Source organism: Macrotis lagotis, chromosome 2 (genome assembly GCF_037893015.1).
Source record: "Macrotis lagotis isolate mMagLag1 chromosome 2, bilby.v1.9.chrom.fasta, whole genome shotgun sequence".
NCBI lineage: Eukaryota > Metazoa > Chordata > Mammalia > Peramelemorphia > Peramelidae > Macrotis > Macrotis lagotis.
In genome coordinates, this window is record NC_133659.1 from 16511914 (window position 1) to 16536864 (window position 24951).

The window sequence follows — 24951 nt, forward strand, 5'->3', positions numbered from 1 at the left end:
TAAATGGGACTTCGAGTTGGCCACAAATATCAAGGCCACCACTTTTGTGTCTGAGGGGTGAGGAGCTTGCCAATGTTTGGTTGGTTGGACATCAGAGAACAGCCTTTGAGTCCCTCATTAGTCCACACTTAAAAACTTTCCAGTTTGGCAGGACTTAGAAGAGCTCACAAGAGAAAGGACCAAGAGCCAAAAAGACCTTAGACACTGGCTCGTCCAATAGACCCATTTTACAGATTAGGGAATTTGGTACATAAGGACATGGCCAAGTCTAGATCACAGGGATTTATGTGACACAGGAGGAATTTGAACTCAGGTTTTCGAACTTCAAAGTCTGAATTTTGGTTGTTGTGGTGGTGATGGTGATGATGGTTTATGCTTCACTGGCAAAGTCCTCAAAAAAACAAGTTCATCTTCATAAGGAAGCACCACAGGACCACTTCTGGAAGGGTGGTGACCCCAACCATTTATAAAGTCATGAGCTAAGCACAACTGGGGCAGTGGTCATAATCTCAGTCCTCTACCAATCGGAAGCTCAGGAGTCTCTTTTTTCTGGGACAGGATCCCTGGTCTTAAGGCTTTCCTTCAGTCTGCTTCTGCTCTACATACCCGCCTACATGTCAAGACCCTTCCTTCCCTAGCAGAATGGAAGCTTTTCCAATGGTGGCCATTATTTCACTTCTTTTTTGGTATTCTTAGAATCTGATCAAGATGGCTCACACATAGTTAATGAATGACAAATGAAGTGGATTACCAGTAGTCAATGATCAAGGGATTACATAAAATTTTCGCAGGGAAAAGTTAGACAATCTTCTATGCATAATTTGGGAAGCAAGATTTCTTCACTCCAATTGTTTCTTCTTCCCCCCCAATTATTTTTACATAAATGAATAAATGTGTGTAGAAGATACACCCCAATCCACTGGAATGAACTCTCCAGCAAAAATGATCTGCCATTCCCAGGGCTTGAACAGTTGCTGCCTTCTCACTTAAGGTTATTTCTCCATCTTTTTTATTTGTGAGTTCTTTATGTAATTATAAGTGTGCCCAAGTCATGAATTTGTATATAGATATTATATATAAATATTTATAAATAGATTTATATATATATATGTGGGCAAATCATATTTATATATGATTTACATATAGATATAGATATCTATCTCTATCTACATCTCTATCTTATCTATCTATATCTGTGTCTATATACATATATGTAAACATTTTCTATATACATCTTATCCAGTATTTTGGATGGTGAGCTCCTTGAAAGAAGAAAGTTTCACTTTTGACTTTGTATGTCTAGAAGTCATCGTCCAGAATTCAAATCTAGCCTCAGACACTTACTACCTGTGTGACCCAAAGCATGTCACTTAACCCTGTTTGCCTCAGTTTTTATACCTGTAAAATGAGCCAGAGAAGGAAATGGCAAGTTACTGTAGAATCTTTGCCAACTAAACACCAAACAGGATCAGGAGAGTCAGACGAGATATAAATGAGCATCAACAAAAGCAACCAGATGTTATCCCAAGAAAGAGTTCAAATAATTTCAGAAACTACAAAAATCCCAAGAATCTAGTGCAAAGTTCCTGACACAGGAAATGACCTATGATTTGATTTGATTTGGAGGTGTCCAGGTGAGATGATAACCCTTACCCATACATATCAGCACCTTCTCTGTAATGAAATCCTTTTTATGCTTTTATTTTTTGCTCCAAATTGCCTCTCTCATTCCAAACTCTTCCCTTCCCATTGAATGTAACTTAATCTTAGAGAGTGGCACAGGATCTTGGGAGAAATGACTTGCCCAGAGTCATACCATCTCTCTGTGTCCGAGCTAAGAGTTGAACTCAGTTCCTCCAAGGTCTGGGTCCAACTCTATCTACTGAGGAACACTGCCTCTGGTAAATAGAAGCCATTAAACAAATCCTTGTTATAGACTAATAAATGCTTAAGGAATGAAATATAATGGACTTCACCACAATCTATACAAATAATTTATTACCATTCCTGAGTTTTTAATAAATAAAAATTAACTATCTCACTAGTATCAAGTAAATGAAAATTAAATCTTTTGGCCACAATTAAAAATATTAAATAATATAACTCATCATACATTCGAGGTGGACCCCAGTGACTGAAGTTTGGAGTCTCTTCTCCTTCTCCTTCTTCTCTCTCTGGCAAATCACTGGGGGAAGAAAACCAAAGCACCTGTCAGTCACTATTGAAACAGAATTACATCATAATATAACCCATTTTATGTGTTTCCAGTTTAATTTCATACAATCCATTGAAGAACAAACCAGGACCCAAATAAGGCAGGAAACTATCGAGAGAACAAAAAGCATCCTACATTGAATGCCCCATAGGAACGCTGTCTTCAAAAAGCAAACTACCAAGCATCTTGACCGATTTTATATATAGCATCGAGCTGAAGCCAATAAAAAGAAAAAGGGCTGAGTGTAAACCAATGATTAGGATAGGAAAAACAACTTCATGTGGTAGACAGCAATTATTCAGAAAAGGATCTGGTGACCTAAATGGAATGCAAGCGGAAAGAGGCAATAGTATGAGGGAAGAGAAAACAAAGGGTTTATTTGATCAGAGTTTCATTAAGAAAAGGAAAGCAGTAGCAACAGTCTCACTGCACTCCGCCCTGCTCATATCGTTTCTGAAAGGGCTGTATGCACTTCTAGACACCATGGCTTAGGAAAGCTATTAGTAGGCAATAGCGTGACCAGGAATACAACAAGGATTTCATGCCATCGGAGGGTTGGTTGAAGCACCTGCAAAGGGTTAGGCTGACGCAGAGAAGAAGAGAAGGGCATATAGTTGTTTATAATTACTTAAGGGAACTCTCATATGGAAGAGAGATTAGACTTGGCTTTCTGGGCAGTAAAAAGGATAAACAAGAACAATGGCAAGAAGTTGCAAGGAGCTAATTTAAGCTCAAAACTCCCTCACAATAAGAACTGTGTAAGTGGCTCGGTGGTGCAGTGGATAGAGCACCGGCCTTGCAGTCAGGAGGACCTGGGTTCAAATCCGACCTCAGACACTCAATAATGACCTAGCCATGTGGCCTTGGGCAAGCCACTTAACCCCATTGCCTTGAAAAATCTAAAAATAAATAAATAAATAAAAATAGTAAAAATAATAGAAAAAGAATTGTGTAAAAACTGGGACTGGCCATCTTCAAAAATGGTGGATTCCACCTCTTTCTGACCATTGGTCAGAAATGTTACAGAGGGTGGGACTGGTTAGGCTGTGGTTATCATTCTGTGATGCTCTTTTCAATCTTTTTTTTTTAATTTGTTGCAAGGCAAATGGGGTTAAGTGACTTGCCCAAGACCTCACAGCTAGGTAATTAGTACGTGTCTGAGGCCAGATTTGAACTCAGGTCCTTCTGACTTCAGGGCCAGTGCTCTATCCACTGCACCATCTAGCTGCCCTGCTCTTTCCAATCTTGAAGATGCCCAAGATCAGTTTCATTGTCCATGCCCAAGGTCCTATGCAACATGCTCTCCCAAATACAAGTAATTTGTTTGTTTATTTATTTAGGCTTTGGCAAGGCAATAGGGTTAAGTGACTTGCCCAAGGTCACACAGCTAGGTAATTAGTAATCTTCTGAGGCCACATTTGAACTCAGGACCTCCTGACTCCAGAGTCCGTGCTCTCTTCACTGCACGACCTAGCTGCCCCCTTAATTCTTCATTACAATAGTTCTTAGGGAGAAGGCTAAGAGATGCATCAGCATCATAAATGATAAAGAAACAAAATTTACCAATTGAGTTTTTTAAAATGATGGATATTCTTAGAAACAATGTGTTGCTTTCTTTTGTTTCTGACTGCTGAAACATATTGTCCTGACTGAATGTGAGAAGGAAATTCTCCAAATCTTATAGATTCAGTTGTAATCCTGCTCTTCTGGGATTGCTTCTAGACTTTCTCTCTTCCTACCAGGACAATTCTTATCCACTTTCTGATAGTTAAAACTATAAGGCTTCAAATCGGAAGGAGTCTTAGAGATGGTCCAGGATACTGAGTACCCAGACAAGGCAAATAGCTGTGGATAAACACTTTCCAAATGTACATGGTCAATAGAAATAGAGATTAATGTTACTTTAATTCAAGTGTGTTTTGGGCATGAGTTTGGGATGGGAAGGAAAGAAAAATAGAAAAAAGATGGAAAGAAGAAAGGTAGGGGGAAAGGGAGAAAGAGAGGATGAAAGGAAGGCAGAAAGGAAGGGAGGGAGGGAGGAAAAAAGGAAGGAGGGAGGAAGAAAGGGGAGCAGGAGAGGAATTAGAACTTTTTGCTTACTTTAGAGGTAATATTTAGATCTAATTCTTAGCTATGCACAGTGCTAGAGATTTTCAATCAGTACAGATAATGAAAGTTATTTCTCATTATTATGCTCATTTTACAGATAAAAGGCAACATATATTGCCAATGGACATTTGACACATAAATGATGAGACCGATACTGGAACCACTCTTTGAAGTCCAGTGTGCGGTATTCATTCCATGACCCCAAAACAGTAGTGTTACTATCTCCTACCTATATTGATATAGTCCTTTAATATTCACAAAGCAGTTTACACTATGGCCAATGCGATCTTTTACAAGCTTGAGAACAACCCTGGGAGGTAGGTACTACAGTTATAATTATTGACATTTTGCAGATGAGACAGATAAGTCTCAGAAAAGAAAGGTGACCTGTCCAAGGTCACAGAGCTAATGAGGGGCAGATCATTTCCCTGACTCCACTAGACTGTTAAACCTCAAGTCCATCTTCAACAAAAGAGGTAAAATCCAAATGAAGAAGCCCCCATTCCAAAGCCTTCCTGTGATGCCACAGTGCCTCCTCACTACATTCTACCTGGAGAATCGAGCAAGTCTTATCCAGGCACTCTATCCAACTGAACAAAAAAATGTTCTGCTTCATCTAATAAGAGGGAGGGAGAAGAGAGAAAAAGGATTTCTTAAGCCCTTCCTACGTGGCAAGGACTGGTTAACCACTTTACAAAATATCTTGTTTTGATTAACAGACTTTATTAAAGGTGAAGCCCTCCATCGAAAAAAAAGTGGGGAATAACAAAGCAGCTGTCAGTCTTGCCCCTTGCTCAGTGCACTGAGCTTTTCCCCCTAACAATATCAGCCTTCCAATGAAAATATTATTGTTAGAATCTGATTGATAATGATGAATGACCAAAGTGATCTTACATTAGAGTTTCATGTATGATGATGAATCACCAAAAGGAAGGTCCATTTGGGACTCCAAACATTAAAGACCATGATAAACAAATAGGAAATTGCTTTCAAGTGTCACGGTCCTTAGGATTCCAAGACCTGGGGAAGGTCTTTGCTCATTGCCATCAATATTCCTTTTCTTTCCATGCTGTTTTCTTTAGTGTCTCCAGTAACTAAACTTCTGGAAGGTCAAGCCAAGAGCACTCAAGTTGGAGATGAGATGTAGCTGTCTAGGTTATTTATTCTCTTAAAAGCTTAGAAACCTGAGACAGTCACTAGGCTCACATCCACCATTGTTCTCACGGGAACCCACACTTAACTCTGGCATCTTAGCAGGAAAATATGATCACAAACATTATTCCATTTAACCCAAAGATTCAGCCTCCCAAGGATAAACAAACTTCATGGGAAAAGGCCCTCCAGACAGTCTCATGGGATGAGTGTAGCCGTGGTCTTTATCTTCCTGGTACATGAGATACCAGGAACAGATTTCCCCATCTGGAAAAATGAGGGGGTTGGACATGAGGATGTGTGAAATTGCTCTTAACTCTTAGCTATGATCTAGTGGAGACCATCTGGGTCTGCCCACCTCAGCAGCCTCGGGTCCAGAGTATGGAAAGGACAGAGATAAATGCAATGCATTCCCAGGAGGATGAACACCAACAGTCCGTCAATAAACAATCAAGTTTTCAGGGCTTCAAAAACCAGGTCTAAGAGCTTCAGTGCACTCGAAAAGCTTAAAATTCTTGCCAAACCCAAAATCTAACTCTTTGATGCTAATGTATCAAAATACAATTAAGCAATCAACTAACATTTAGTAAATGCTCACGAGTCCCGTCCTGCAAGCAAAAATGCAGAAAGAGTTCTTGCCATCCAAGAACAAATATTCTGAAGGAGGAAACATCATGTATAATCAGAGTTCTGCCAATCAATGAAAACACTACCTAACACCAACACACTGGTGCCCATTATTGTGCTATTTATGGGAGATAGATGGAAGGTATCATTAAAAGAGAAGGTTTTTAGCAGTTTTATGAAGTCTGACTAGGTGGAATATGTCTAAGTTTTTAACCACAAGCATATGACTAATCCATCTGAACCTCAGTTTCCTTATTTGGACAAAGAACACTGGAGAAATTAAAGGGATACAAAAACAAAAGAGATTAATTAAATTATCTGTTTTTAAAGAAAGGGGAACACAAAAATATGTTGTTTAAAAGAAATACACTTGAAATATTAAGTCTTAAAAATAAAGAATTGTAGGAATACACACTCTAGAAAACATTTGTATTTGAGGAAGCAAGATGGCCCCAGGAGGGGGTAGAATTTTCTCACAGGCCTACCACAAATGAAAGATACATACAAATGCATCTCTAAAAAATGGACTAAGAGGAAAATCATTCATTTACTAAGCATATGTCAACTTTTTTTTTTTAAAAGAATCAGTGAGCCTAATGCCATTCTGGCTGTTTCTGTAAAACAGTACAGGGCATTCCTGTTAAACATCAGCGACATTGATAAGTATTAGCTCAGGCGTATTCACATGTGTGGCAGTCAACTCGGTGAAATAGAGCAATGAATATTAAGAGACAGAAGAGGATCCTGTCCTGCAGGAGGGCCAAGATACCCTGACGGACTAGACGGGAAGCTGCCCCAAGGTCTGTCTCAATCTGCTATTCTAATGGGATGAAGCTCAGCTCTTCTCCGCTGTTCGGTTTGTGATTAAGATGCAATAAATATTCACCTGTGAGTACTTCTACAGGGCTCCCCTGGGAAGATGAAAGGAGCAAGAATGTCTTCTGAGAAGGCTTTCAGGTCCTTCTGAAGCCCCAAGAGAAGCTAATCTCCAAGACTGAAGGCACTAAGCCAGGACTTTGAGGTTCCAATAGTGGGAATCAATTTGTTCTTTCCATCTTCCCCTGATAAAGGGGACCTCCAAGTTTTAAAATGAAAATCATAAACTGGTAATTTGTTTAAATGGCATGTCAGGAAAAGAAGTCTCTTGACAGGTTTTAAAGGTAATGAGGACAGGGACACACATACATACACACACACACACACAGGGTGGGGAGAAAGAGAAATAGAAAGGGATAGTGAAAGAGAGAGAGAGAGAGAGAGAGAGGAGAAAAGGAGAGCAAGAGAGAGGAGCAGATAATAGGGCAGGAGCTAGTAGCATACCATGCCTCTGCTGCATACTTAGATGGTAGAGATCCAGCCTTGGGGAGCCCTTGCTTCTGGGGCAGCTGATAGACCCGTATATCCGCAGGTTCATTTCCTTGGGTCACTGAAGGGAGATCAACCAACATTTCAGGGCCTTCTGAATCACTTGCCATCCTCAGCCCTAGAGAGTTTAAAAAAAAAAAGAAAGAAAGAAAGCTAGAAAATCCATGTCTTTGCAGTTTCCTAAGCTTACCCTACTATGTGCTAAATTCTGAGCAGGACCAAAGAAAATGAAGTGGCCCCTGTCCTTAGGGAGTTTATATTCTTTTTTGACATATACTTATTAGATTAAAAAGAAAACAAATAAATACTCATTTATTACCAAGTAATGATTCCAAAAGAATTTCCTTTCTTGGAAACATGGCAAAGTGGAAAGAGGGAAAGATTAGAAATCAGAAGTGTTGGGGCTGATTCCTACTTCTGTTACTTATTTTTTTTACTTACTATTTACCTGCTGGCTGTGTGATCTTGGACAAATAAAGAAACAACTCTAAGTCTCCATATGGGCAAATAAATGCATATATAAAATGAATTAACAGCAACAACAATGACAATAATAATAGTGAGAATTTCTGTAGTGCTTTGAGATTATCACAACACTTTACAAGATAACTTGGTCAGGAAGACATGGTTTGGTGGGTTGGGCAGAATCAGGAAAGGTTTCATACAGAGGATAGTTCTGCATCTGAGCCTGGAAGAAAGGCAGAGATATTAAGAAAATGAGGTCAGAAAAGAGAACGAAGGCATGGGGATAGGAAATGGCAAGATAGTTCCAAGGACCAGGAAGAAGTAAAAATGTAAGCTTGACTGAAATGCAGTGTGTGTAGAAAAATGGTGCATCATGAGGCTGAAGAGGTAAGTTGTGGCCAGATATTGAAGGGTTTGAAATGGAGAATCACTAGGAATATGTTTGTTTGGATGTTTCTGGCTCTCTGTGACTCCATTTAGGGGTATGCTGTGGTTTCTCATTTCCTTCTGCTGCTCATTTTATAGATGAGGAAACTGAGGCAGACAGGGTTAAGTGACTTGCCCAGGGTCAAGTGTTTTACACTCAGAAAAATGAGCTTCCCTGACTCTGGATCTCGCAGTCTATTCGCTGTACTAGAGTTGTCATTAGGGAGCTAGTGGAATGTACTGAGTAGGAGAGGTGCACTTTAGGAAAATTACTTTAGCAACCTGTCAGGGATAGATGAAGGTGGGCAGAAATTTGAGGGAAGAAGACAAATTAGAAGTTATTGGATTTACTCCAGGAAAGTAGTGATGAGAGCTTGAACAAAAGCAATAGCTGTGTGAGGGGAGAGAGAAGGATTGGGAGACTTTGTATAAGTAGAAGCAATATGATTGGGCAGCCTGCCTGGAGATGGGGAGAAAAGTGAGAATGAGCAGTTAAGGCAGACTCTGAGGTTGGGAACCAAGATGGCTAAATGGGTGATTGGGTTCTGAATGGAAATGGGGAGATGCAGAAGAGGAGAGAGTATGAGGGAAATTTATACATGCTAAGTTAAAGAGGTATGAGGGAAATGTGGTTCAAAATGTCTAATTATCATGTTCCTAATGATGCTAACAGGACAAAAGAGAGACTGGGGTAGAGATCTAAAACTGAATCTTTCCTACGCAGAGAAAATCAAATCCATGTGAGTTGAGGTCACCAAAATATGGAGAGAACAGAAGAAGACCCACAGAGCTTTGGAGAATATCCCCAGTTAGGGTGTGCAGATGCATAATGAGCCAGTAACAGACTGAGAAAATGTGTTCAGAGAGGGAAGTGGAGAACCAAGAGAAAGCTGTTGAAGAAAAACCAAGAAGAGTTGTCAATGGTGTCAACAGCTATGATCGTCCTTCCACGGAACAGGAAGGTGAAAGACATCTCATCTCCAAGTCAAACATCCCCAACTCCCTCGACTACGGACCTTGTGGAAGGAGCTCAAGGTCATTAGGAAGACTGTACAGGATAGGGAAGGATGAGCAGGTTTGAAGGCAGAGGTTTACCCAATGACTCATTGGCTCTCTTATCTTGGGAAAATCTCTTCACCACACGGAACCTCAGTATCGTCATCTTCCTGACTCCAGATCCCACAATCTATCCACTGAGCCACCTAGTTGCCTAAGAGAACTATAGCTTACAGGTATTTTCAATAATCAAGTCACTAGGACCTCAGAGATCATGAAAAAGTAAAAAGAAGCAAGAAGCTCAGAAGTTGGGAAGTGAAATTTATAAAAAGAAACGGAGAAACATCAAAAGAGGGAGGAAAGTTCAAAGAAAGGAGATTTTGAGAATGAAAAGCAATTTGATGTTCTGCGCTAAAGAAAAAAGAAATTCCTGAAATATTAATATTTTGTGAGATGAGAATATAAAATTGGGAAGGGAGAAAAGGCAAAAGAATTTTGTGTGAAGAAAAACTTGTACTACATAACAAAGGAGGTAGCATGAAAATTTTATGAATAAATGAATAAAAAGTAATCACTAAATTTAAACAGCATGACAAGGAAAAAGACTTCTTCAAAGTCATCTGGATAATAAATAGGAGTTACAAGTCTGAATTTAAACTCAGAACTCATTTCTCCAATGCCATTATTAGCTATTCAATAAATCTATGTTAAGCACTGACTTTTGTAAAAGGTATTGGACCAGGATACAATGACAAAATGCAACATACACTTCCTGCCCTCAGGGAGCTTATATTCTTCAGGAGGAGATAAAAGGGACACAATATGTCCATAGAAAAGTTAATATAAATTTTAAAATTGAAAATATAGAGGAAGGATGAAGAAAGTTCCCTAATTTAACTGTCTCCACTTAAGAAGGTAAACCCTAATATTTCTATAACCATTCAGGTGGGTTTTCATGATGTTGGTATTGTTCAGTCATTTCAGACACATCAGACTCTTCATGATATCATTTTCGTCTTTCCTGGCAAAGATACTGGAATAGTTTATTTCCTTTTCCAGTTACATCATTTGACAGATGAGGAAACTGAGGCAAAGAGGATTAAATGATTTGCTTAAGAGTCACACAGTGATGGATCAAAGATTGGATTTGAATTCATGAAGATGCCATAAAATTGTGAGTTATAAGTAGATGTATTTTTAGGTTTATCTTATCTTTCCAACTCAGTTATAAAATTATATGAGAAACAGAAATCTTGCATAATCCTTCATTATGCCCAATACTTCACTTGGCTTGGGAGGTGGGAGGAAGAGGGAATAAAGAATCAAATAATCCAAATGGGTCAAATCTCAGGGGTTTGGCTCATTAACCAGGACAATCACAGACCAGTCACTTTGCCTCTGAGCCTGAGGGGCTGGGGAGAGAAAATGGACTTTGCAGATTTCCAAATATAAAATGAATACAAAAAATTCAGAGAAATAGGAGATCTACATGAACTGATAAAGAATCAAAGAAGCAGAACCAGGAGAATAATCTGCACAGTGGGGACAATAAGGAAAATGAAAGGAACCAAAAAAATGGAATTCTGGGTAATTATCAATAATTTTTAGCAGTGATGCTTGCTCTAAAAGTCATATTATATTTCCCTGGGGCGGCTAGGTGGTGCAATGGATAGAGCACCGGCCCTGGAGTCAGGAGTACCTGAGTTCAAATCTGACCTCAGACACTTAATAATTACCTAGCTGTGTGACCTCGGGCAAGCCACTTAACCCCATTGCCTTGCAAAAAAAATCCTAAAAAAAAAGTCATATTATATTTCCCCCCAAAAAATTTTGCTACCAGCAGATAATGAGGACAGGTACATTTGTCACAGTAGGCCTTTTAAATATTTGTTGAATTAAAATGGAAACATCAAAATGACTAAGCCAATGTTTGGGTTATAAAAGAATCTCAGGAAAGGTAGATAGGATTAGAATAACACCAGAGGCACCCATAACTTAAGACACACACACACAAAGGATTTTCAAAGAAAAGTTTTGTTTTGGATACAAGAACCAATACTGACCCTAAAAAATGACTAAGGGAGGGGTTGACTTCATTAATGGAAACTTGCAGTTCTTAATGTATCAAAATTGGCCTCAACCTAGAGCAAGTGTAGCATTTCATAAATGTTTAAACTGCGCTTCTCTATATTCATATTTAACAGCTCCATTGCATGAGCTCACAGTATGGTTTAATGGAAACAGGCCTTTTAATATAGATTAGTGGAGATTTATTTGTAATTCTCTGATTCCAGTCCAAAGTAGTGGTGTTAGCATTGTTCTCTATTAAATAATAAAAAGCTCAACGAGGAAGGAAAAAAATCTAAGTCTGCTTCAAAGCAAAACTTTAAAAGCAAGATGAAAATCATAATGTTTTCTTAACATCTCTTCCAGAACGAGGCCTATTCTTGAGAAACTACTTGAATGCATGGTGGATTGAATGATTTGAATTTGGGTGAAATCAAAAGGATTCAGGTGATTGACAAAAGCAATATTTTCAAATGCTGCTTTGGCAGCAACTCATGAAAGCAACTGGCACTGATAGGTAACCAAATGACAAACCTAAATCCAGGCTGCTATTGGCGATGGATTCTGAGTTTTCAAGGTCATCAAAAATGCCTTGGCACATGCTACCTTCACCAGAGGTGATGGAAGACAAAGAAACTTTGCCAAAATTCTCTTTGACCTGGAGAGGAAGAGAAAGGAAAATGCGTTAGAACAACATCATGGAAGAAATGATGAAAATCTCATTTGGCTATCAGCTTGGTTCCATTTGGCAAATAGCACCAAACATGTCTTCTCTGAGAGAGTGGAAGCCTTTGAGGACAGGGACTGTCTGCATCTTTATTTTTTTTATTTTTATTTTTATTTTTTGTTAGGTTTTTGCAAGGCAATGGGGTTAAGTGGCTTGCCCGAGGCCACACAGCTAGGTAATTTTATTAAGTGTCTGAGGTCGGATTTGAAATCAGGTACTCCTGACTCCAGGGCTGGTGCTTTATCCACTTTGCCACCTAGCTGCCCCTTGTCTGCATCTTTATTGCCCAGGCAACTTGTCGTGGTATCTGGAACATAGTTAAATATTAGTAACCAATGGCTAATTGGTTCATTGTTTGATCCTTTTTTTTTTTTTGAGGTCCATCCTAAAAGGCAATATGTTTTTCTGGGAGATGTTTATATTTCTATTTTGAAGTCCTTATAAATATAAGTGACTGTGATTCCTTGGGAAAATGATATTCCAAGACTTATACCCATAAAATACTTCTAGAACAGTTATGTATCTTCTCATAACAATATAGCAACAGCAAAAACAAAAGGGGGGGAGACTGATATGGGGAGAGAGAAAGAGAGAAAGAGAGAGAGAGAGAGAGAAAGAGAGAGAGAGAGAGAGAGAGAGAGAGAGAGAGAGAGAGAGAAGCATTTTTCAAGGATTCCAAAATGCTTTACAAAACATCTTTTCTTGGGGCAGCTAGGTGGTGCAGTAGATAAAGTACCAACACGGGAGTCAGGAGTGCCTGGGTTCAAATCTGGTCTCAGGCACTTAATAATTACCTAGCTGTGTGGCCTTGGGCAAGCCACTTAATAACCCCATTTGCCTTGCAAAAACCTAAAACAAACAAACAAAACATCTTTTCTCTTTTGATCTTTTCAGTGTCCAGTGAAATGAGGGCTATTACTCTCTTTACCAGATAAGGAATCTTAGGATGAGAGGAGTTAAATAATAAGACACTTCTAGTAAATGTCTGAGAAGACAGGAAGTCAGGTTTTCCTGTCCAAGTCCAACACTCCATTCAAAATCCCCATTACATGCCTTTAGGTCTTGCTTTTCAGGAAGAATGTTTAATTTCCCAAATTCAATCCAGGTCCTTAGTTCCTCTCTCCCAATCAATTCTGGGACCAACTCATTATCTGTCTCCAGAGCCTGCACCCAACATAGATTTGCCATCTAACTGAAGGTCTTTTACAATGAGCAAAGACGATATGGGTAGAAGGTAAAAGGAGATTGGAGCCTCTTTCCAATAACAAGGGATTGTTGTGTAAAGTAAGATAAAGAATAAAGAAGTATCAATCATATAAGATGAGTGCATTGACAGGGGAAGTGGTCCATGAAACCCTCACAATGGGAAAAGACCTAGAGGAAGGTGTAATGAGCTCTTATGTTGATGGCAAATGGGAGAATTCAGGTGAGAATCCCATGGAGTGAGAAGGTATGGATGGGCTATAGTCTGCATCTCTGAGGTGGTGCCACAGTTGATACAGTGCCAGACTTCAAATCTGAGAGACTTGAGTTCAAATTTGGCCATGTGACCCTGGGCAAATTACTTGACTGCTGGCCAACTCAGTTTCCTCAACGGTAAAATGGGAATAGTAATAATAGTATACATCCCCCTCCCCAGAAATGCTGTGAGCATCTAATAAGCTATTTGTAAAAGACATATTGCAGCATGTCTGGCACTTGGTAGGTCCTATAAAAAATGCTTATCTTTATCCTCCTCATTGTCTCCATGAAGGAAATTCCAATATCAACATCACCATTGATCATCTGATCATAAATCTAAAGCTCAAAGAAACCTTTGAGGTCACTGCATTATCCAACCCTTCATTTTGCAGAAGATCTTGATGGGAAGAGAGGGTCAATGACTTGGTCAAACAGAATATTGCCAGAGAAATTATAATAACTGATCATATTTATGTATTTATAGGATTTAAGGTTTACAAAGAGCTTAACCCATTACCTCATTTGAGCATCATAACAACTCTGTAAAGTAGGTATTATTATCATTTTTGTTTTTACAGAGGGGAAAAGTGGGGCAACAAGAAACTCAGAGATTTGTCCAATTAAGTAGCTGAGTCACAATTCTAACTTGGGCATTCCTGACTCTCTAACACTCTAAGCCACCAGAGTAAGGATTTGAATCCAGAACCATGGTCTCCAAGTACAGTATTCTTAACTATGACCCATCTCTAATGAATAAGTCTGAAGGAAGGAATGAAAGAACAAAAGAAAAGCATTCTCCAAACAGTGTAAGCACACAATAATTTGCCTGTATCTGAGTATGTTTGTGGAAATGAAAGAGGAGAGAAAGGTAGAGCAGATTTGTAGGAGCACTTGATATCTAGGTAAGGACAAGGCATCTCCAAGTGAGCAGAAGGGAAGTATTTCCTATCGCCATCATGGATTGATGAACATAGGAGATAGTATCTTACAGGTCAAAGATGCAGAACATTAAAATTTACCTTGTGACCCTAGGCAAGTCCCTTGACTTTCCCTTCCTCATTTGAAAAATAAGGGGGTTAGATAAAGTTGCCTTTGAACTGGTCTCCAGTTCTAAACCTATGACCCTCTGACCAACCAAGAGAAAAAACCATGGTTAGGAGTCTAGAAAATAGTTTATGTTGCTCTAGGAGTGGGGGGAAATTGAATGAGGAGCTGCCATCTGTGGGAATGATGAGGAAAAAGAAGATCTTGGTATATAAGGAAACAACATTTTTTCCAAATAAAAACACAGAAAAATGAGGTCAATTAGCACTACAGAAACTGCCCTGAGGCAAAGGCAGTCTAAATCTCCATTAGTCTACATTCTCATATTCTACAAGGAGACTCTGGGAACAAAACCATGTCTAGGAAACGCAGTTTTAAGTCATCCATGCTGGGCCCTGCTGGCGGCTTAGCAAAAATAGCTAAATGTGTTGGAAGCACTGCAGATTATGAGAGCATTAGAAGAAGGCAAAGGAGCACCAGATTTGCATGAACGAACATTGCAAAAAAAAAAAAAAAGAAATTCTCAACATTTAAAAAAATCCACTTTGGTTTGCCATCTTGGGGAAAGAATTAATAACATGAACGTGCAAAGCAGCAGAAGCAGGGGAGGGGAAAGGGAAGGAGTTAATAACCACCTTTTCAGATCTTTTCTCTCTCTAAGCAAACATCACACTTCTCTGGAATATTAAGGTCACAAAACTGAAGGATCAGAGACTAGAGGTAGAAGGGACCACAAAAACCCAACTAATAAATTACCCTCATTTTGAAAGATGTAGGAACTGAGGACCCAGGGAGGTTATGTAACTTATCCAGGGTCATCAAGATATTGAATGCAGGCTGTGTCTCCTCTTACACCCTCAACACATTGCTTCTGAAGAGGACTTTGGAATACTCTTAGATCCTCTAGTCTTTCATTGCCTCCTCAAACCCTCTTCTTTCCAATTTCACTCAGGTTAAATTGTCCATTCAATCCAATTTGTGGTTGCCATAATGGTACCAGGCCTCATTCTCCCTGTCTTCCTCTCTTCCTCAACTGTTGCCATTATATTAGAGGGTTTTTACATCCACACAGATGTTCCCTGAAGCAAATTAACCTTTTAGAATCTCATGATCTATTCCTGTAAATCACCTTCAGCTATGAATAGGGGTCTCTCCATTACCCCAATGTTCCCCTTCCTTAATCAAAAGCTTGGACTAATACTTCCCTTCCAAACCTATTATGTGCCTTCCCTGGGAGCACTATTTTTCAGGACCTTCTCCAGAAATTGCCATACATGACATTGCTGTCCTGCTTCTCCAATTTCTGTCTCATAGGTGTCATCCATATCATCCTCCACACTCCTATATCTCACTCCATAGTCCAAACTTCAGGCCTGAATTCCTCCCTTCATCCCACCTCCTACATGTGAACAGATCTGGAGGAAATGACAAAACAGCTGCAGACATTGAGTTCACTACAAATTCATATTACCCAACATTACCTGGGCCTCACTGTAATACAACAATCCTTCGGTCCCTCTCTCTTTGGAGTAGTACAACCTCACCATGTTACAGATGAGGAAACTGAGGCCTCAAAGGGGGAATGACCTGCCCAAGACTTTATGTGTTTGTGTGTATGTATAGCCTTTGGTAGGTCAAGGTTAAAAACCTGATACTTAAACTTACAACTCAATGCACCAGGAAATCCTTAGGTATTTAGTATTAATTTTTGTTGCATTCCTCGCAAACAACCCAGGGCACAGTGAAAGGCTTGGCACAGTGAAAGCTCTAAATGAATGTTTTTAGTACACATATTTGTTTATTATAATAGTCATTAAATTCCTATTAGGTGGCAGCCACGAGGTTCGATGCATAAGGATACAAAAAGACTGCCCTTGCCTCTATACCTCTAAGGAGATGGCATGAATCCATAAGTAAATATAGACTATTTACAAAATAATTAAGCAGGATATTACCAATTAGGGGGATCAGGAATGACCTCCAAAAAGAGACAGCCCCTAGGATGAGCATTGGAGGCTGTGACCACAAGCTGACCCAAGTGTGTCTGTCCTCAAATGACTGGTCCAGCCAATCCAATCCAAAGATACTCATCATCACAGTGGCCTCAGGGGATGTCTTTTCCAACCAAGAAAAGGCTCCGCCACCATCTGTCTGTCTGTTAAGTCACCCAGTGCTCTCAGTCCAAGTTGGTGGAGGACATGCCAATGCTGATGAAATTACAATCCATCAAGGGTAAAACAGAAAATAACAGAAGAAAAGGGATCAAAGATCCCTTGGTTTCCACATAAAAAAGTGAAATCTCCCATTAAGTATTAGCTAATTCTTACCAAGGGTCTCCAAGTGTGTTCTGAGACCTCAAAAAATGCTTCATGATTGGGAGTGAAAAGAACTGGTAAAAATAGAGGTATTTTTCACTTACTGACCCCGGGCAAGGAAAAGGAGAGGAAGGAGGGGCTGGGATACTTTAGAATTTCTTACCATTGTTTCATTGTTGTATCTGCTCTGTGATAGCTCCTGAGAAGTGGGGTGCATCATGGATCTCAGATCATGAGCTTCATAGGTTCCTGGATGACTTAACCATTGGGTGCCAAAGTGAAAATCCTGACTTGGAGAAAGGGAAAGATCCTTCTTGCCCAGTGATGAAGCATATAAATCCATGTTCTGAAAGATGTCCTGGTATTCATACACATCATCCACAAGCATCTCTCTCTCTTCCCCCATTTCAGGGGTCCTGGGTTTCAGGAAAGCACGCATCTCCCACGCCTCTGGGGGGCTGTCAGTTTCTTTTGATTGTGCGTGGAATGTCCTTCCCAAGTCAATGAAAGGTTCCTCTTCACGAAGGAAGGAATCATCTCGGAACTCCTACAGATAAATGTGGCACAGAACAGCTGAAGATCTTCTATTTTACATGAGATCAACTGGACAGTTTAGCAGACCCTGTCTGCTTTTCCTCCAACTGCCTGCCAGTATTTTGCAAGCTTACCCTTTCTACATAAAATTCCAGTCAAGGACGTTACATACGTCACTGGTCAGACCCACACAGTGCCATGCTTCCCAGGAGGGTCACCAGCACTAAAAAATCTATGGCAAGAAAAACGTGCTCTGGGCAAGGTGAACAGTTACTTACAAACCTCCATTATACATTAGCTATCTTACAACCTCCAGGAAATACCATGTTCATTTTAATTAAGTTACAAATGTTACAATAATCACGCTCCTCAACAAGGAACACCAAACTATCACAATTGGGATGACCAAACTTAGCCCCAAAGGACCAAAAACTCAAAAGAAGACACGTTGTCCTAGCTTCTTTGTAGAAGTGATGGACCATGGGTGTGGAAAACCAACATAAAATATGACAATTTTTTGATATATTGGTTGGTTTTTTGACTTCATCCTTCCAGATCTAGATTGATGACCAAAAGTCAATATTCTATAACTAACTGAGTCTAGAGTTAAATCCTGAGTTCAATCATGTCACTGATGTTTGCTACACATATGACCTTGGGCGAGTCATTTAATGTCATTGAGGGGACAGGTTTCCTCATCTATAAAATGGATTCTATGTCTTCTGGGGATTTCTCACAGCTCACTATCTTATGTTGTTTATGGACTACCCTGACAAAGTTTGGAGAAACCACTAATTGATAAATTAATCGAGCAAAACCCAGTCAGTAAGTAGGAATTTATTAAGCATCTCCTATAGGTCACATAAGAGGTAGCATGGTCTCAAAACCAAGTCCTCCCGTCGAAACATCCAAGCTACATGACCCTAGACAAGCAACTTAGCCTCTCAATGAACTAAGTATCTCAAATATAAGATGGAGAGAAGATGCATCCTGATGTCAAAGAGGGAGGACCCTCTGTCGCTGAACTCAGTTTCAGTCCCTGTCCTTATCCTATGCATCAGGCACTGAGCCAGAGAGGGATACAAATATAAAAAAAAAATGGCACCAGTCCTCACAGATCTTACATTCTACAAGATATAGACAACATAATATTTACAATATTCCAGGTTCAATGAAAAATTCTTTGTAATAATAATTATTTTCTAATTGAACCCTCACAACAACCTTACTAAAGGTGTTTTACAAATGAGGAAACTGAGGTAAACAGGGTTGAAATGACTTGCCCAGAATCACATGGCTAGGCTGAATTTAAACTGAGAGCCTTCCAAACTCCAGGTGTACAAAGTTCAATTAGGCAGAAGGATACCGGTAGTTGGAAGGATGAGTGGGATAATGACTTTTAAACTATGATAAGTCTCAAAATCCATCCAGGAAGTCAGAGAGAAGTCAGAGCCTTGGTGTATAAAAGGATTATGTCCATCAGGAAAACTACAAATCCTCACAGTGAACAAAAACAACGTTTTAGATTGCATTGCACTGACCTGGGCACATGGCTAATCTCTCTCTACCAGACTGAAGTTGCTCAAGGACACTAAATAAGACATGCTTCCTAATATTTAACAGTGGCTGTAAAGAAATGCTTTCAGAAACAGGTATATGGTGCTTTGCATGAGCTCTGCTTCCACTCAACAAGAAATTTCTGCTGAAGATGAATCACATTTTCTATTATAAGTATCATTAATCTGAGAAGTCCAGGGGTTCAGGGACTTTTCTTTTTCTCTACCAATTCTTCTCTTGCAAGTAGCTACACATACAATGAAACCTTAAAAGACAAACAAACAATAAGCAACAAGAATGAACCCTCAAATCTGACTGGCTTCAATGATGGATTAAGGAATTCATGGGTCATTTTAGAGCTGTTTCTCCTCAAATGAGAAGTGACAAAAGATGGCTGTATGGGTTATTAGGCCACAGAACTAATTATTACCTAGACCAGGACTTTCATTTTATTTAGGAGGGAAATAAAATCCTATGCTTATGGGATCACTAGTTTTAGGCAGGAAAAGATATCAAGAATCATCAATCCCAGCATCATTATTTTACAGCGAAAGAAACAAACTCATAAAGGAAAAGAGGTCTCATATTTAAGTTGGAGTGAACTTCAGAGACTTATCTCAACCTTTCATTTTATGGCTATGGAAAATGAAGCCCAGAAAGGAAAGGTGAATTGGCCAATGTCCAATGTTGGCCAATAAAATAAGTGGCTGAATCTGGATTTGAACTCAAATGTCCAGATGCCAGAGTATTACTCCTACCATCATGCTGCCTTCCTCTAAATTTCCATGGCAACAAAGGTGATCTCTAATATAACACTAAAAGGAAACTATTTTCTTGGAGATAGCCACTGTTCTATAGCACAACAGGGCATCTCAAAGGCAGATGCAAATACAAAATAATTTTCCCATTTGGCAATGAGGTTGCCTACTTTAATAGAAAAATGACAGTCATCCTTCTCATTCTCATCTTCCTCATCACTAACATGTATGATGTGTGCCTTACATGTCATTTCATTTGAAACATGACTATCTGGCATTGAAAACCAAGATATTATTTATGGGTTGCCTAGCTGCAGAATCTTTCCATGAGGATTAGTAGGCTGCAATTTCCTAAAAGGGAGGGCATATATCCCTTTAATTTCTGTGTCCTCAATACATACCACAGCACCTGGTATTTTAACTTTTACCTGAATTGTAACTTCATGGGTATTGGTGACTCTATGAAGGAAAAACAAATCTCTACCAGTAGCACCTGTCAACAACTTCCATGTACCTTAGAGTCTTAAATTTGGGAACATGGGGCACCATGGGGATATGCCTAGGGGGAAAAAAATACAGTGGGGGCAAGACTTGAATCATGGCTCTAACCATTATGCTATGCAACCTGTCCTTAGACAGAAGATAATTGCCACACAACAAATGCTAGGTAAGTGATTGAATTACCATAGGAATCTCTTAGGAGGTAGTAAATGCTCTTGGCCAATTAAAACAGGACCCATTATATATACTGTTTTGCAGCAAAGTTAAGGCTACATAAAAGAAAGTAGTCCTGCATTCAAGACAAGGGTTTACACATTTAGAAAGGAGATCCCACTTCCCAAAAAAGGAAGACTCCATTTCCATTGATACTGGACTTATAGGGAAAGAACCAAGGTGAAAATTCTTCTCTTGTAAAGCTTTGCCCAGCAGTAAATTGTCTATTGAAACAAGAAATCAAACTGTAGGGGCGGCCAGGTGGCACAGTTGATAGAGCTCTGGCCCTAGAGTTAGAAGGACCCGAGTTCAAATCTGGCCTCAGACACTTAATTATCTAGCTATGTAACCCTGGGTAAATCACCTAACCCCATTACTTTGCCCCCAAAACACCACAAAGAAATCAGTCTGCTTCCTACCGAGGGAGCTTCCAGGATCAATGAGGAGTCCATTGTTTCCATGGGTCCTGAGAGCCTGGGTGTTTCTTCAAAAGCAGTTGGTTGTGAGACATATGATGTATTCTCCTCATTACCTTCAACCTAGAAAGAAAGAAAGAAAGAAAGAGAGAGAGAGAGAGAGAGAGAGAGAGAGAGAGAGAGAGAGAGAGAAAGAAAGAAAGAAAGAAAGAAAGAAAGAAAGAAAGAAAGAAAGAAAGAAAGAAAGAAAGAAGTGTCATTAAAGACCCCAGAAAGAATTTTGAATACTTGTTCTAGATAGTCCTCAAAGACAGCAAAATATTGATAGAGGTGCTTTTTGTGGAAATAACTGGAAACGAAACCTAAGCACCTTAGAGAATAAACAAACCATGTGGCACAGACTAGAATAAAACTAAACAGAAGAAACAATGAATGTGATGAATCAGAGAATCATAGAAAGATTCGCATGAACTGATGCAGTGAAGTAAGTAGAGTCAGGAAAACAATATACACACTGATGTGAATGGGAAGAAGCACAAAACTAGCAAAAGAGAATGTTAAAATGTTACATGCATGCCTCAAAAAGGGAATATCAGAAGGTGAACAACTCTTGCAAATGATTGTACCTGAAATACCTAAAGATGGCTAAGATTTGCTGCCATCTCCGTCCTCTAGACCCCAGTAATCTTCTTTCTAAGCTAACCATCCCCTATCACTTTATCTATACCCTACACAGGGTAATCTCAATTCTTTTTTTTTTTTAGGTTTTTGCAAGGCAATGGGGTTAAGTGGCTTGCCCAAGGCCACACAGCTAGGTAATTATTAAGTTTCTGAGGCTGGATTTGAACTCAGGTACTCCTGACTCCAGGGTCGGTGCTCTATTCCACCTAGCCGCCCCAATCTCAATTCTTTTACCGTCCTCATTACCTTCATCTGTCCCTCTCCAGTTCCTAATTATGGTACCCTGTAATTAGTAGGGCTGACCCCAGCCAAGTGCAAGAACATCATTAGTTCCTTCTTCATGATGCAAGGATTCTCAACTAGGGTGCTATTAGCTTTCTTGACTTCTCTTCTATTGGAGGCAATTTGATGGGAATATGGATAGAACAAGACATGGAATCCAGAAAAAAATCCTGCTTCAGATAGTTAATACTGAGGCTGCCAGAGCAGGATATTTAACCTGTCTCCATGTAATCCTTTGATGTGAGCCTCAGGAGCTCCAATATTGGAAGATAAAGAAAGGTCATTTTACAGCCCACATCACTGACAATCTACCCTCTACTGGGTTGATAAGGTTTGAGAACTTCAGTCATGTTTCTTTTGTTTTATCTCCAAGTCTGCGCTCAAGGAAGTATTGGACAGAAGTTCCTGATTAAAAGCAGGAAATGGGAATCTTTAAAACCGTATATATTTAAAACATAAAGGCCCCAGAGAAGACCCAATGTTGGCTGAAGCCAAGAGGCATCTCACATCACAGCTTGTAAACAGTCCATAGCAGAGAGAGGAGGAGAGACCACTTAGCGGGAAAGAGTCACCATGCTGACCTCTCCCCAAGTTGCATCGTTGGCTTCCTAAGCTCCCTGGCAGCCATGGCCTCAAAAAGGGAAGCCTGGGGTGCTTCCATTCCACAACTGGCTGAGTCTTCAGAGAACGACTGGGGGGCCGATGGTTTGTACATTCTCCCCTCTGCCAGAACCAGCAGTCATCATCACGCCTGGCGGAGACCAATTTCTGATCTTTGTTTTTCTTTAAAATAGTCTGGGACTCCCCAACCAGGCCTGCTCTGGGCAGAAAAACCACTTAGGAAGGAGAGTTCTAGAGTTTTCCAGGCATCCCCGACGTCAGGCACATAAGTATCTGGGAATCTAGTCAACCAGTCTTGCTTTCCAACAAAGAGACAGTGAGGACCCCAGGCCACAAAGAGCAGCTCATTGCCCTAGAGTAAGAAGATTATTTTAAAGGAAGGCCCTGGTGGTTCATAGGAATGAGTATATTTTGATAGAGTAGAAACTTTAGAACTAAATTATTAAGCAAATACTCTGTACAAATGTACATACAATCCATTAGCAAGCATTCATTGAATACCATTTTGGATGTTGAATACTGAAATAAATTAAACAGTCCTTATCCCCAATAAAGGTAAGGTCATTAAAGCAAACCCCATGAGCAAAGCCAGGGAGGTGGGAGAGCCAAAGGGGTAGAGATATATCCAACTGGACTTTAATATAGCATCTTCAGTCATCAAATATTTATTAAGGAGCTAATTCACCAGTAGGCGGCATATGGTTCTAGCACTGGATCTACAGAGAAGACCTGCTTCAATCACCTAATAGCTGATGACTCTGGACAATTCATCTAACTTCTGCCTGCCTCAGTTTCCTCATCTGTAAAATGGATATAACAATAGTACTTACCTTCCAGGGAAGTTGAGAAAGCGGAATGATATAATATGTGTAAAGTGCTTTGGAAACCTTCAAATAAATCATGAACTAAGCAACAGAAGGCATGGTGTTATGTCCTAGGGCTAGATGTACAAAGACAAAATGAGAAAAAACAGCCATTCTATAGAGGGAGAAGATATGAATCGTGTAGAGATTTATGAATTACAGATAAAACAGATATGTGGTAAATTTAGGGAGGGCAATGAATACCAGTAGCTGGGGAGATCGAGGCAGCTACCAAGCCAGAAAAGCCACAAGTTCAGGCTAATAGTACTCACTCAACAGGACCTTAATTAAAGAGGTCAATGTAGCTAAGAGTGAATCACCAAAGAATTCTGAGCAGAGGAATGACATAACCAGGATGAAGGACAGAGAAGATGTGACAGCAGGATTAAACGGATTGGAGAAGTTGGTGACTGGAGGTGGGAAAAACATATGAAGAAGAATTTAAGATGCTACAGAAGAGCAAATCCTCCCACCTGGGTCCATTTGCCTGGAGGTCAGCAAATCAAGAGGCAGGCTTGCATCAGCTGATGGGCAAGTACTTCTCCAACAGAATCAAGGGTGACACACACTTATGTTGAATTTTACACCGTCTTGGGGCAACATCATAGGGGGCTGGAGGGACCAAGCTAGAGAAAGCTGTTCAGCCATTTACCTAATTTGGGAGGTTGAGTAATAAGGGACTTATCCGTGATGGTCACAGCACCAAGAAGAGAGAATGGGGTGAATAAAAGGGTTATTGCCAACTTTTCATCTGGAGCAATTGGTGTTGTTGAAATAAATCTGGGTCAGAAGCAACTACACATTCCCCTGACCTCCAAGAACTACCAAAGTCTGGGAACAATCCTGGCTCTTATCCAAGGATTATGAACATCACTTGGACCCAGTTATACTCAAGTCAAGTCCAAGAATCAATCAATCAACTTTCATTAGGCACCTACTCTAAGCCAAGTACTGGAAGTCCATTCAGGGAGGGATGTCTGACCCGGACCACCTAGTTAACCACAATCTTTCTATTCCCTCCCCCATATTTGGGGCAAAATCTTCACTTTGAAGAGAAGTTCAGACTTGTGGGAAACATTTCTAAGCACTGGCTAGTGAATTCGGAGGAGAGTATGAGAAGGGAATTGCCATTATTTTCTAGGGCCATCTACAGGTAAATTACTTCCCTCTCTCCATGCGCGCGTGCACACACACACACACACACACACACACACACACACACACACACAAAACTGGAAGATATATGAATGAAGTGACTCAGAGCCTCGAGGCAACTGGAAAATGAGCTCAATTCCACAGTAGAGAGGTCATTACCAGAGACAGATCCCATGGGTGATGCCATGAATGACAGAAATGGTCAAATGAAAGAGTGGGGGGAAGGGGAAAAGAGGGAGAGGAGTAGGAAGGAAAGACTTGAAGGGGAAATGTTTCAGACAATGGTAGATGGGTCATGGAAGAAAATAATGGGAGAAATAAAAGTGAGAATTCAGTCTAAATGAACAAGATCCAAAACTGAGGCACAGAAAGGGCTAGATAGAGAAGTAGAAGGGAAACCA

The 24951-nt window shown here is 40.0% G+C and overlaps 1 protein-coding gene across 9 annotated transcripts in view; it reads right to left on the reverse strand.

Annotated features, from left to right (window-relative positions):
• PATJ (PATJ crumbs cell polarity complex component) overlaps positions 1–24951 on the reverse strand; it is a 331197-nt gene that overhangs the window by 191234 nt on the left and 115012 nt on the right. For 8 of the 9 annotated variants that reach the window (XM_074221289.1, XM_074221288.1, XM_074221283.1 and 5 more), the window contains exons 19-23: positions 20952–21071; positions 17133–17516; positions 11957–12080; positions 7424–7586; positions 2114–2185 (exon numbers count right to left, since the gene is read on the reverse strand). In XM_074221289.1, the coding sequence (XP_074077390.1) occupies positions 2114–2185; positions 7424–7586; positions 11957–12080; positions 17133–17516; positions 20952–21071 (863 nt within the window). The remainder of the gene's footprint in view (positions 1–2113; positions 2186–7423; positions 7587–11956; positions 12081–17132; positions 17517–20951; positions 21072–24951) is intronic. The other variant, XM_074221287.1, reaches the window with a different exon arrangement.